We start from the raw sequence: 14,995 nt of genomic DNA, 5'->3' as shown, positions 1-14,995 counted from the left end.
TTTGTTTGTTTGTTTGAGGCCAGCCTGGGCTATATAATGAGACTGTCCCAAATACCAAGGGGTGGAGCTTTGTATGGCTTAATGACAGAATTCTTGCATAATAGGCACAAAATCTTGGGTTCCATCTCATAACTACAAAAACATACAAAAAGCATACAAAGCAAATCCAAGACTCCCATAAAACATCACATGATGTATTGAAACTACCAGTAGTGAAAAATGCTAATAACCAAGTATTCCATTGTCCATGGGAGGCCCAGGAGAGTCATGCAAGCAGTGTCTCTTCATCTAGGCACAGCCTACTGCTCTTTACTTGCTTGCATCCTAGTCCTCAGCTCAGAGATGCCACAGCGCATCTGCCTTTGGTGCAGCACCTTGAAAAAAAGAGCTGTCAAGAGTTGATAATTCTGTATGAATTGTTTTTAGTTGGCAAACAAGTATTCCATGACAAAATCAAATTTACACAATATATTTCCACAAATCCAGCCCTTCAAAGGATAATAAATAGAAAACTTCAACACAAGGAAGGAAACTACATCCTAGAAAAAGCAAAAAAGTAATTTTCCAACAAAATTAAAAAAAGATAGCCACATGAACAGATTTCCAACTCTAACAACAAAAATAACAGGAAGCAACAATTACCTTTCCTTAATACCTATTAATATCAATGGACTCAATTCCCCAATAAAAAAACATAGACTATCAGACTGGGTACATAAACAGGACCTGACATTTTGTTGCATACAGGAAACCCACCTGAGTGACAAAGACAGACACCCATTGTACAAAATTCAGAATTTATTGAGAGACCATTGAGTAAAGACTCTGGAGCCATCCTGAGTTTGAATTTCAGAGACGAGAAATAGCTTTTGCTATCTGGAAAGCATTCATTTAAAAGCCAGGCACCATGCTGGCCTTCTGGATAAGAAAGAAATGAAGTGTAAAATGGACATGGTAATGCACTGACTAGTAACAAACTGGGCTAGCGAGTGGCTTGGGGCAGCCTGGCTGAGTCCTAGCCCAGGCCTGCCTGTCTAGAACTACTGCTGCAGTATACCCCTCTACTTTCCCATCTCTAAAATGCTCACACAGTGGTTGTATGAGTTAAATCTGTTATGAAGTTATGCCTATGGAACCATGCCTCTCATACAATAAACATAATATGACAATTAAAATTTAAAGGCAGACCTTCAGAAACCTCCATGTGCTTGTGAAGCATCTCGCTGAAGGAGTCTCAGGAGCTGGTGGCTGTGATCATGGCTCAGGGATGTGTGGGCACCTTGAGCACCTTAGAACCACAGCCATCCTAAGACCTTTCCAGTGGGGCCAAAGACTTAGCTTTGAGGACAAGGGAGCCTTGATGTTGTAACTTCTCCCATGCTCTATGGTTTAGATACTAACATCATGGCCAATTTTATGTTACTGGTGATTTAACTGCCAGCTCACAGAACTGCTGAATGTTGTCCAGTTGGCTCTTGCAATGTCAAATGAGCCAGCTCTAACACAGCTGGGAATGCACAGTGGGGGAAGCACTGAGTCAGCAAGTGCTTATGAAAAACTCACTATGAGCACTGGATTATTGTAGCCATGGGATGAGAGATGAGAGGAAATAACAAATGAGGAAACACATTCTCTGGCTGAGAGGATACTCACTCTAACATCAGAGACAAGTGGACTCTATCACTGGAGGGTCCAGGGCTCAAGAACGCATTTTTACTTCAGTGGCTATGAAACAGTAAGGGAAATGCATATTGTTGAATGGCAACATTCTATTCTATACGTGGAGGTTATGGGGGAAATGTGCAGCCTATTTTGGTAAACAAAGTTAATGAGTCCTGGGAGGGAATGAAAACTGTGTCATCCCAGAGTTGTTTGGGGTCCCCAAAATGCACTGGTGACCACTAGTAGGGTGGCCAGCAGAAATCTAGTGACCTCACTGAGCCTGAATGTCTAAGGATTAGCAAAGCAAAGATAGTTTTGATAAACAACCTTTAATTTTACACACTGAAATAAAAAATTTAAAGCTGTTCTCTAATGTCTTTGTTTTGTCCCCTTTCAATCCTGAAATGGTTCTGCTTGTGATTTTCCCATTCTTCTTTCATTATCCTATGAAGTAAGAGAAAATGGTATGTTCATGGAAGGTAGGAACAGGAGGATCAAGCATCCCATGCCATTCTCAGCTACATAGTGGCTATCCTCAGCTACATAGTGATGTTGAAACCAGTCTGACCTACATGATAAAATAGCTTCAATAAAAACATGATATTACAGTTTATATGTAAGCATAATTTTCAGGTCCTCTATCCTATTACATTTTATGTAGTTTTTATCCCTTCCAAGAAGAACGTAACAAACTTACATGATTAAAAAAAAACTATGCTGTGATAAGTTGATCATAATGATATACATTTATTTAATTAGTTAGATTGGGGTGGTGTGCCCATATTGAAGGCAAGCATATATGTAGAAGTCAGTAGAATCCAGATGTCTTCCTGGAGCGCTCTCTACCTTATGTTTTGAGACTCCCAAGGTTTTCCCATTGAACCTGGAGCTCATTGCTTAAGTTAAAGTGGCTGGCCAGAAGCTGGAGCTCCCAGGATTCACCTGCCTCTTCCTATCCTATGCTAGACTGCAGACATGTCCATGGTTTTACATGGGAGCTGGAGATTTGAACTCAGGTCTTGTTTTCACAGCAAATGCTCTTACTAGAGGAGTCATCTCTGTAGCCCTTTGGTGCTTTTTTCCGTCTCTAAAGTCTGCTTCTGTTTCTTTTTCTTTCTCTTTTTTCTTCACCTAAACACACACAGAAAGTCAAGCTTCTGGAATGCAGCTGATAACATTTGTGGTTTCTTTTCTGTAAGAGTTCTGGGAATTGGATCTCTTCTACTGAGCTACTTTGTAGCCTTGCTGCTAGTTGTGAAGCAAGCCTGTGTTGTGATTGGTTTCCTCTCTCTCCCACCAGTCTCAGCCTCTTGTGGACTATCCCTATAACCAGTGTGCAGTGGTTGGCAATGGGGGAATTCTAAACAAGTCTCTCTGCGGAGCGGAAATTGATAGATCTGACTTTGTCTTCAGGTGAGTCTTCCTAAGATGGTTTCTTGGGAACCAAGAAGCTACCGACCTTTTTAAAGGGTACGAGGAGCACATCCTGTATCAATTTTGCCTTTGTCTTTGTGATTGCATTGCTAAGCATCTACAGGTTGCTCAGGTAGGCCTTCTTGGAGGTCATGGGACTCATGAGTTTCTGAGCATGTTCACATAAGTACCATAAGGATATGGAAGGAGAGATTATGAAATCACAATGGAGTTTGGGACTCTGGAGCTTATCAGAACCTTCAGCCTGTAGAGGGTGTCAGAGTTCCCTTGGAAAGCCTCCCAGGAGGAACATTTCTCTGACCTTGAAGATCTTTGTTCTCACAGATCATTGCAAGGGATTTTACTCTTCAGTAACACTAGGAAAGATGACCTATACATTTTACATACACACACACACACACACACACACACACACACACACACACACACACTACCACCACCACCACCACCACCACCACCACCATTTTCCAGCTTGAAAAAAATTAATGTATATTACACATATATGCTCAATTATGACTCTGTAAAATTTTTTTTTTTTCTGAAGCAAAGGTAGTTTAGGAAAATAGATACAACACTGGCTTGTGTGTGCTCCATGCTAATACTCAGTATAAAACATCCTACTTTAGGATATGATAGAGGTGACTTCCCTGTAGTATGACTTAGAAGAGGGAGCAGAAGTCTACATCTTCCTGTTCTGGGAATATCAATTTTGTTGAGATACTTTGGTCCCTGTGGATTTAATGCTGCTGTTCTACAGATTAACAACAGACACAAAACAGTGTTCGAAAAAATAGCTCCTCCCTCTCTTACTTTGTGTTTGTAACTTATATTGACAGTAATTACACAATGGTTGATCTGATGGTTCAGAAATTATTCAACACTCATTGAATTCTTTATAGAATAGTGTCTGCACTCTTCAGGTTTCACATTAACAAGACCAGTATTGGACCAGTGTGTGTTATCCATTCTTCAAATCCTCGGTGTTTGTGTGTGGTGGTGGTGGTGGTGGTGGGATCACAATGAAGATAAATAATGGTTCATGTGTTAGGCTCTTTATAGACTCAAAATCCCCCAAACATCTGTGGTGAGAATTATGCAAAAGCATTAATTTTACTTTATAGCAGCCACTGAAGTAACAGTTTAGGCTTGAGTTTCAACACAGAGTTGATTTACAACTTTAAGACAAGCCCTGGGTTTCCAGGGTCTGCTTTAGCCGATGCTAGGATTTCTCTGAACACACTCTTTCTTCTGAAGTTGGCCATTCAAACTGGAAGCAAATTAGGGCTACATATGGTAGATGTCATTAAAATGTATTTAGTTTTTAAGGCTGTATGTATTTTGCCTGTGCTTGCTCATAACACAATGAAGTTGCCCATTTGTTTTCATTCCAAACGTTGGGAGCTACACATTAAGTGTATAAGGAACACATATGGCCATAACTACATTATTTAGTATGCTGTAGCTGTACTGTTACATCTGTGTGTATATTTTACATAAATATCTTACATCTCATATACACACATGCTTATAAAAGTATGCACACACACATTTTCCATGATGACTCCAGTTAACTTAGAAACTACTTTTAAGCCTGGTATGATGGTTCATGCATGTAATCTCAATAGTTGGGAGACAGAGGCAGAAGGACCTCTGAGAGTCTAAGGCCAACCTAGGTTTCAGAGTGTGCCCCAGTCAGCCTGGGCTACAAAGGAAGACCCAATCTCAAACCACAATGGACCACTTTGGGTATCTCAAAAGAATGTGTGTCTGTGATTTGTTACAGGAGGCCACAGATAAGGTCCTTTCTGTGACCCACTATCTATAATGCATACATATTTTCTGATGTATATTTTATGTCAAAGTGAGAGGGCTATATTTCATTTATTCCTATGTTTCATCAGGTATAGAACAGAATCCTGCATCTCCACCCACATTGCAGATGGTGTGGGCTGTACACAGCTTTCCTGGGGGCACTCAGTATTCGCTTTCCATGCTCCTCCTTAAAAAAATGCTTTAATCGAAATCTAAAGGATATTCTCATTTTAATGAGATTGGAATATACTGAAAATTAGCATCTTTCATGGCTTCCCAATGAAAAATGGATACTCCAGGTTTAGGACAGCGGGATGATAATTGTTACAAAAACACTACAGTTTCCTTCATAAATAACCTAATTTGGTGAGGAAGTTCTCCAGAGGGAGAACTTCCCTATGTAGGTCTCAATTCTGGGAGACTGACTTTAATACCATATTTTCAGTGCTTTGGCTTCTGTAATTCTGGATGGATCATTCCTTTTCAAGAATATAATCAGCATTCATCAATACAGTTAGTCTAAGTCACGACTTCAATAAAACACACTTGAAAATCCTTCAGAAGCATACTGGGGAAAGCTTTGAAATCTCTGGTCTTAGTACTTACAAATGCCAATGAAAAGAGTAAAATCACTTATAAAACTGATGCATGTTGTACAATGTTGAAACAAATACATCCTGCACTTGTTGGTTATTTTCAAGTTGCAAGCAGGTGGGTTCTGAGGTTCTTGTCACAATGCTGGTTTCCTCTGAGATTATAACATTGATCAAGTGCGTATGTGTGTATGTGTGTGTGTGTGTGTGCGTGTATGTGTGTATATGTGCATATACATCTGCTTTTTGCAGGTTATATTTTGAAAATATTTTTCCTTCTTTATTTCAGGTGTAACCTCCCCCCAATCACAGGGAGTGCTCGTAAAGATGTTGGAAGCAAAACGAATCTTGTGACTGTCAATCCCAGCATCATAACACTGAAGTGAGTGCCTGCAAGTCACATAACTCCTCAGAACACTTTCTGATCACTTCACACAATCCTCTCGCTGTTGAGGCTCACATACCACACAGCTGAGCTGGCTTCTGGGGAAAACACAAAAGAGTACATCCACAAAGTTTGACATCTCATGCAGGGTGTACGGCATCAGAAGAGTGACTCAGTTGTACGTCTAGTGTCATGAGCTACATGTTTCTAATCAAAGGAGAATTTATCTCTTCAACTTAAAAAGTAGAGAAGTCGGTTTCTTCCATTTTCTCTCAGTCTTCAGGCTATTTATACCCTTTCCCTGGTGGTCAGTGTTTTCTTGACAAAACTGTTCTTAAGAAGTTTTGGAGGAAGCCCTCACATAACCTGACAAAGCACCACTTGCTTTCATTTTGGATAGTTTACTACTTAGAATAATTCTTCATGGCCTTCTTCTGTAATGTAGCTATTACAGAATATTCATTTGTTCATATAAGTTCCACATACACTTTCTGTTAGAAAGAGACTGCTAATCATTAGTAATAAAATAGATTCCTAAAAATTGTTCTAGAATCTCAGAGTGAAAACAAAATAGTATAGCTGTCTCTACAAGCTAATTATGAAAAAATTTTACATAAAAGAATCCTAAGGTGTCATGTGAAGCATAAGAGGATGATAGCTTAAAACGAATACACACACACATATATACACACACACATACACGCACACACATACACACACACACGCACACATACACACACATGCACACACATACACACACATACATACATACATACACACACACATACACACACAGACACACATACATACATATACACACACGCACGCACACACATACACACACGCACACACATGCATACACACACACACACGCATACACACACACACACGCATACACGCACACACATGCATACACACACACACATACATACACACACACGCACACACGCACACACCCATGCACGTACACATGCACACACACATACGCACACACACACACACACACACACGCACACACACATACACACGCACACATGCGCACACACACACACGCACACACACACACATACACACACATTTCAGGCAGGCATAAGCTTTCTAAACCAAAATTCTATTTGTTGAATAAATATGTATAAAATGTATAAATTATAACTTTTAAATATATATAGTCTATGGTATTTGGTTAAGCATAAGTTTAAAGGTATTTGTTGGCCGCCTTTCTGTCCAGTGGAAATAAGGAGGCAACAACAAGCTCTTCTCCATGCAGTTTAATCAGGAACCTTCATTTTTACTTCTTCTCTAGCTAGCTTCTTTTATATTCTTCTATATCTTCTTCTTACATCTTACTAGTTACATCTTTCTACTTTCTTCTTTCTTACTCCTACTTCCTACTTTGTAACCCGCGCAGTCGTCTCACCAGCAAGAAGACACGCAGACACTAGGTTCCTTCTGCAGCAACGTTTATTGTCCTCATCCAGAGGGAAAAAAGGGTCGAGCCAATAATCTGCACTGCTTATATACACCACAGTGCGGCGTGTCTGCCCATGATTGGCTGTTCGCTCATTACCCTACGTAACGCCCCAGAATGGGCCCAGACTTTTCACTCTACGCACATGCGCAAACAGTTCTCTACGCACATGCGCAAGCAGTTGTTTACTAGGAGTTGACAGCGGAAGTAGGCGCCATCTTGCCATGGCGAATGTCTCTCCAGCTTCACCGCTCCCCACACTACTTACTCCTATTCCCTACATCTTACTACATACATCTTACTTCTATCCTTACATCTTATTTCTATCTTTACATCTTACTTACTCCTATTCTTACATACATCTTACTTCTATATCTACATACTTACTCCTATCTATACATACATACTATTCTATTACATCTTACTTACACTCTATACATACTTATTCCTATCTATATATACTTACTCACTATCTATCTTTTTTTAGCCCCCAGCCCTTGTGGGTTAAATACTTTCCCTGGTCCCAATCAGCATCAGCTACGTGGCAAAGCACAATAGGCTACGGGAAAATCATGCCAGCTTGCATCACAAACTAGAGGCACACAGCTTTTCCAACTAAGGCTTGTTTATCTCAATGCTCTCTGCTCTGGCTGGAGACCAGGTGTTCAATATATATGTATAGGGTGGCAGCTGCAGCTCCCCACAATTTCCCCTTTTTGTTTTAAACGTAACAGGCAAGAGTAGAGGTCTGATCTCTGATTAATAAAGTAGGGACATTGTACAGGCTCTTTGCCAGGTGTCACCCACAGTCCAAGCCAGACCCGTCGGATACCATTTTTCCAGAGGAAGGAATGAATGGGAGAATTGGGAAAAGGGCGTAATCAGCCTGCTTCAATCAGACATGCTCTTCTTGAGACCACTAGCAGCAAACAGTGTATCCCAAGTGCACTGCTCAGCCTTACAGCCTGAACGTGATGGACGATAACCAAGCCTGTGAAAATTGCCTCGCCTCCAGGGCTGCAAATGCTTGCACTATAAAAACAGCCTGTCATTGCTGCCAAACCCGCATAGACACACCACAATGCCAATATACTGACAAGGACCAGTAAAGGACCCACGGTTCCAATACCTGTTGTTCTCAATTCAAAAGCTCTTAGTTATTTCTTGCATATTAGTTTAAGATGTTCTAGTCACACAATGTAACTTAATAACAAAAGCTCTTACTTATTTCTTGCATATTAGTTTAAGATGTTCTAGTCACACAATGTAATTTAATAACAAATTATAAGGCTTTTTATAGCTATACAATTAAATCTGGCTATTTCTTTCCCATTTCAAATATAACCATTTTACATTTTTAGAAACACAACTTATTAACAATTTTTTCTAGATCCAAAGCCCAAGGAACCGGGTAGATGACTCATCTTAACTTCTTCAAGTTGAACGAGGACGTAGAGATATGAGGGGGGTGGAAGGAAAAACAGAACTGGTCTTCTGATGTCCATGTCTTAACTGGATCAGGCTACCAGTTCAGGATACCAGGAGTTCAAGCAGGTGATTTAGATGAGGAAATTCACCAAGGCTGTATATTTCTGTAACATATAAATCTCAAAACAAACTTTCAGTATCATTAAGATATATATTTTTGTTTGATTCTCTGTGTAGTGCAGGAACTGATGGCATGTCCCTGGGGGTGACTTGGTCTCTATTCTAATTGGCACGCTTGGATCACGTGACCCACTGTGCTAGAGTCCGTTTACCTAGGTGATAACCCACAAAACTACATCTCCCATCAGTCCTTCCCAGCCATCTGGAGCCACAGCTGTTCCAAGTTTCCTTTTTAAGCTTGTTTACCCTAGGGGCAAAGGTGCTATCAGTTTAGCGCAAAAAGCTGTTGTCCCCTTTAAGAACGGCTCATGCAGACACTCAGTCAGCCTATATCATTCTAGCTACAAAGTCTGAAAAGAGCTCCATGGGTCCTGCGACTTCTCCCTTGTTAGGCAATGTTTTCCATGCTCTTGTAGCAAGCATATTAACTTGCTCATACACCTGCAGCAGATATCCAATTTGCTGCTGCGCAAACCTGCCCTGCCTTAAAAGCGTATCTAAATCCCAGGCAGGATTACCAGAGGCTTGATTAATAGCAGCCTATTCATTGGATACAGGCGGCCCTGGACCTGTGGGCTCCACCCTAATGGTGAACTTCTCCATTTTCTGTACTACCTTCTCAAGTTCCGCTTCAGAGTCCGAACCACCTTCATCAGTCTGATTTTTCTCAGACTTTGCTGACCTCTCTTCCTTCTGCTGTTCTAACGCTTCCTGCCCCTTCTCTACTGCTTTAGAACACACTTTATTCTCCAAGCAGCTCCCAATCAGTTTCCAGATTGGACGCACTCCACCTTTTTTTTTTTTCTGCACTTCACCTTTTATGATTCCTTCCTCCCAAGTGAATTCCAATTTCTCCCTAATGACACTGCGAACCAAGGGGCTGCAATACCTACCTCTGACAGAAATCTTTCTAGGGTTTCTCTCTTTAAATCTATCTTTTTTGCTTTTCACTTTTGATTCGCCCTTAACGGGAGCTTATTGCTCCAAACTCAGAGACCTTTTCGCCTCTTTACCAAGGACCTTATAGCTCCAATCCCGGAGACCTTATCGCCTCTTCACCAAGGACCTTATAGCTCCAATCCCGGAGACCTTATCGCCTCTTCACCAAGGACCTTATAGCTCCAATCCTGGAGACCTTATCGCCTCTTTACCGAGGACCTTCCCTTTTGTCCCACCTTACCTGGGAACCTTCCAGTTGACTGCCCTGCCTGCAAGGAGTTCTGAGCCGTAAAAGATGTCCTCCATATGTCCATTCCCCGTCCGGACTTCTCCATTCCCCATACGAACTTCTTCATTCCCTGTACGAGTCACCATTTGTCCGGAGCCTTTCTCCGTGTCTAGTTTCCCCGTACGCAGACCACCATATGTCGTATGCCTTTCCTGTCCTAGCTAGACATAAGGAGGCAAACACGAGCTCTTCCCCATGCAGTTTCATCAGGAACCTTCATTTTTACTTCTTCTCTAGCTAGCTTCTTTTATATTCTTCTATATCTTCTTCTTACATCTTACTAGTTACATCTTTCTACTTTCTTCTTACTTACTCCTATTTCCTACTTACTCCTATTCCTAATCTTCCTACATCTTACTACATACATCTTACTTCTATCTTTACATCTTACTTACTCCTATTCTTACATACATCTTACTTCTATATCTACATACTTACTCCTATCTATACATACTTACTCACTCTATTACATCTTACTTACACTCTATACATACTTACTCCTATCTATACATACTTACTCACTATCTATCTTTTTTTAGCCCCCAGCCCTTGTGGGTTAAATACTTTCCCTGGTCCCAATCAGCATCAGCTACGTGGCAAAGCATAATAGGCTGCGGGAAAATCATGCCAGCTTGCATCACAAACTAGAGGCACACAGCTTTTCCAACTAAGGCTTGTTTATCTCAATGCTCTCTGCTCTGGCCAGAGACCAGGCGTTCAATATATATGTATATGGTGGCAACTGCAGCTCCCCACAGGTATTAAAAAGCCAAAGCAACATTAGATGATGCTTCTGGGTTATAATATAAAATATTGGAAGAAATGTCTGTCTAGCAATAAGTCTTTGTAGCTCAAGAAAGAAGAATGAAGGCTAGGTCTTTGATATTTACTTGATAGTTGATCAATGTTTTTAACTCAGTGGTTTAACTTTTTAATATAATGGATATAAACAGTTGCATTTTTGACCAGATGTATATTCAAAACCATATAACCAAAATTATTTCTATTATTATCATTGTTATTATTATCATTGTTATTATTATTATTATTATTATTATTATTATTATTATTTCTGTACTGTGACTGGCCTTTTTTTTAATTGGTAGATACAGGAATTTGAAGGAGAATAAAGCAAAGTTTCTGGAGGATATTTCCACCTATGGAGATGCAGTTCTGCTCTTGCCAGCTTTTTCCTATCGGGCCAACACAGGCATCTCATTTAAAGTCTACCAAACACTCAAAGAATCTAAAATGAGGCAAAAGGTTCTCTTCTTCCATCCCAGGTACCTGAGACACCTTGCTCTTTTCTGGAGAACTAAAGGGGTGACTGCATACCGCTTGTCCACAGGCTTGATGGTCGCAAGCATCGCGGTGGAACTGTGTGAAAACGTGAAGCTCTATGGATTCTGGCCTTTCTCTAAGACTCTGGAACAAACCCCTCTCAGTCACCACTACTATGACAACAAGTTGCCTAAGCGTGGTTTCCACCAGATGCCTAAAGAATACAGCCAAATGCTCCAGCTCCATATGAGAGGCATCCTCAAACTGCAATTCAGCAAATGTGAAACGCCTTAACATTTCTTAGAATGAGAATAATTTCAGTAGGTGGAGTGGGTGCGTCACGGTGTCTCCAAATGTGAATGGAAGGAAGGCACAGAGAATGGAGGATTATAAAAGAGCTCCCCCACTTGGCTAGACCAAAGCACCCAACTAACTTTGCAGCCTCCACGAGTCACTCATTCTCACCTTCAAAGCTGTTTCTCTGACAATGGAGATCAAAATATTAGACTCTGATAAGTAAAATGAGATAATCTTTCAAATCGGCATAGAATTTGACTTGAGGCAGGGACTGGAGGAATGCTCCCTTGTTCCTATCCATGATAGCCATTCCTACCTTTATCAGAGTGGTAATGAAGCTACAATTGTGCCAAAGACCCTTTCTGAAGAGAATGTCTGAATCATCCGCTGAGTTCTTACTCACAGCTCTTCCTTTATAAATACATCCTTCCCATCCTCCCTCCTAATAGAGTACAGAAACAAAATACCCTTGATGATTCAGGAAGTAAAATCTTTTTTACTTAGCAATGTGCCTGCTTCTGATTCAGTTCACTTGTAGAATTAGTGTGGTTGAGGTGTTAGTTGGAAATGGGGCGTTTCTTCGCCTCTTTTGTCTATGTTTTCCTTACCTTTAGCAGTTTAAACTGGAGCTTCTTGCTTTGAGGTTCTGCTATTCTCCCTCCCACTGACAGAATCAACTCAATGACATAAAGTAGTAGTTCAAACATCTACTACTTCTCACCTGTTATCTTATCCATGAAGTTACTCGTCTGATTTTTTTTTTAAATGGTGAACATCTATTTGATATCAGACCCGAGGGCCGTCCTCCATTGGAGGATATTGTCACTGGCAGAAAAGCAGGGGTGTGCCGTTAATTGATAAGATACCACAAGCATCATTGCGACAGTCGTGAGCACAGTGCTGAAAGGACAATGGACAGAGGGGGTTAAATCTCATTCCAGCAGCATCAACCTCAATGCGTCTATGTCAGGGAAGAGTTAGTTTCACAATGAAAACTAGAAAATGAGCCAATTCTTAGCAAATTAAGTGGATTCTGAGTAAAAGAAATAGAACAGGAGGAGAAAACTGTTCCCTTGATTCTGATTATCCAAATGAGTATGCTGGAAGTAGAATGTGAGGCTGCCCTAAACCTCTGTGTTGGGAGAGAGTACAGCACATGGGCATGGCAGCTCTTCCCCACACTGCTGCAGTGTGAGTAATTCAGAGCCAATCGCTTCACAAGGAATGCTTAGGATGGGAACAACTCACACATGACTCCAAGGAGAGAGGAATGTTTTCATGAGAAACTACACTCATAAGCTAAGCATGAATTTTGAGTAAAATTTGAGTAGATGTTAAATATGAGCTGTTTACACCCCTTACTAATGTCCCACTGATACCATTTAATGTAAGAACATTTAAGGTATTTGAATTACTACATATTTATGTGTGTATATTCTCTTCATCCATGGATGTTCTCAAAAAATAAGAGTATAGGAGATGAGGTCCACATGCCAAGAAAACTATAAATTTTACTCTTTAATTTTTACCTGAGCCAACTTGTTGTTTATCAAATGCTTTTTTGAAGAGACAGTACCCTGTGAATTCTTCATTCTGATACAATGTCACCTTGTATTTGACATTTGTAATGTTGTTTCATGTTTACATCTCTTTCATTCTTTTATAGCAAGTCAAATTTATTAGCTGTAGACCAGATGTTCATATATAAATATTTTGCAAAGGGTAAAAGGCTTTTCTGTTAAGTAAAATCAAATTTATTATTTTCTTCTGATGAATAGAAGCTCTTTTATGATGCTGCTAATAGATTTAATTAGCTTTAGTCTCCTAGCAACATTGGTAATGTTTCAATCATGCTATTAGCAAAGAAATCTTTTAAAAAGTAGATCAGAAAACTATTATTTTTATAGTTAACAAAAATGTTTCTCAAAATATTTTTTGCTTAAGTAGAAACAAAGTCTTTTTGATGGTGTTGGCAATATATGACTGAAGAACAAAGGTAGGAGACTACAGTGACCTGAAATATTAGTCAATGTGGAAACACTACAAATTATTCTAACAAATACTATGTCTTATCAGGAGGCTTTGAGCTTATTTAGTGTTTTCCTACATAAGATATTATTTTAACTCCAGAGACTTTTTTCTCTAGAATATCAAAATAAACAGACAGACAAAAAACTCCAGTGTCATACACATGGGTTCCAGAAATTCTCAAAATAATGCGAGGTTAATATCACGATGACAGGCTGTTGCAACATTAATCAGTAGAAAATGGAATTCTTGAAGTTTCTAGAAAAGCACAGACTTCTCCACATATTTCTTGTTTCATGTTTGTGCTGCTAAACCTGAGAAAACATCTGAAATTTTACAACTCTACCTGGATTTACATAGGAGTAGTCAGAAGATGTTCTGAGATTTCCTCTGTGCTGTGGTTGGATCTCATGTTGCTTAGTCTGTAGAGCAGCTACAAGTGGAGTTTGGAGTTTATCATCATCACCATTATTATTATTATTATCATTATCTGGTCCTTTGATTGTAATGTGACACTTCCAGCAAGTCACTGCCATGGAACATAAAGCACTGTGACTGATAGTCCACAATTCCCAAAGCTGACTGCTGGTTTGGGCCGTGAACTGGATGTGTTGCATGCCACCTGCGTTGTCTCCAATGTGTTCCTCCTTTGATTCACATCCCAGATGGATTTTACCATAATTTGAGGCTTCTGGCTGTTACTCATACTCTCTTTAGAAGAGTCTACATCGCTGGGCGGTGGTGGTGCACGCCTTTAATCCCAGCACTTGGGAGGCAGAGGCAGGCAGATTTCTGAGTTTGAGGCCAGCCTGGTGAGCTCCAGAGTGAGCTCCAGGACAGCCAAGGCTACACAGAGAAACTCTGTCTCGAAAAAAAAAAAAAAAAGAAGAGTCTACATCTAACAGAAGTGGGTGGCTCATTCACATCAGGGGACTTCCTACCTGAGTGACCATGGCTTTCCCTCTGTTTCCTGGCGATCTGTCATAATGCCCTTTATCCCCCCCACCAAACCAACATGATTGAACATGTTCTAAAATGTGGAGCATATGAATTAGGATAATTCAGTATATCAGTTTATTTAGCTACATAAATTGTAAAACAAAACTCAGTTCTTTTTTTTCCTTAATGGTGGATGATAACATCTCAACCTTCCACCAAGATCTAATCATAAAAATGACCATCAACTCCTTGTAGACTTG

At 40.2% G+C, this 14,995-nt stretch overlaps 1 protein-coding gene across 5 annotated transcripts in view; it reads left to right on the top strand.

Moving 5' to 3' along the window:
- The window catches only part of St8sia6 (ST8 alpha-N-acetyl-neuraminide alpha-2,8-sialyltransferase 6), a 271,765-nt gene extending 259,499 nt beyond the window's left edge, over nt 1-12,266 (top strand). For all 5 annotated transcript variants that reach the window (XM_031369053.1, XM_031369050.1, XM_031369051.1 and 2 more), the window contains 3 exons: nt 2,963-3,075; nt 5,791-5,883; nt 11,297-12,266. In XM_031369053.1, coding sequence (XP_031224913.1) covers nt 2,963-3,075; nt 5,791-5,883; nt 11,297-11,765 — 675 coding nt within the window. In that variant the 3' untranslated portion in view covers nt 11,766-12,266. The remainder of the gene's footprint in view (nt 1-2,962; nt 3,076-5,790; nt 5,884-11,296) is intronic.
- The last annotated feature ends 2,729 nt before the right edge of the window (nt 12,267-14,995 follow it).

This window comes from Mastomys coucha, unplaced genomic scaffold (assembly GCF_008632895.1).
Source record: "Mastomys coucha isolate ucsf_1 unplaced genomic scaffold, UCSF_Mcou_1 pScaffold15, whole genome shotgun sequence".
Lineage (NCBI taxonomy): Eukaryota > Metazoa > Chordata > Mammalia > Rodentia > Muridae > Mastomys > Mastomys coucha.
Note: the sequence above shows the minus strand (reverse complement) of the source record. Positions and strands in the feature narration are given on the sequence as shown.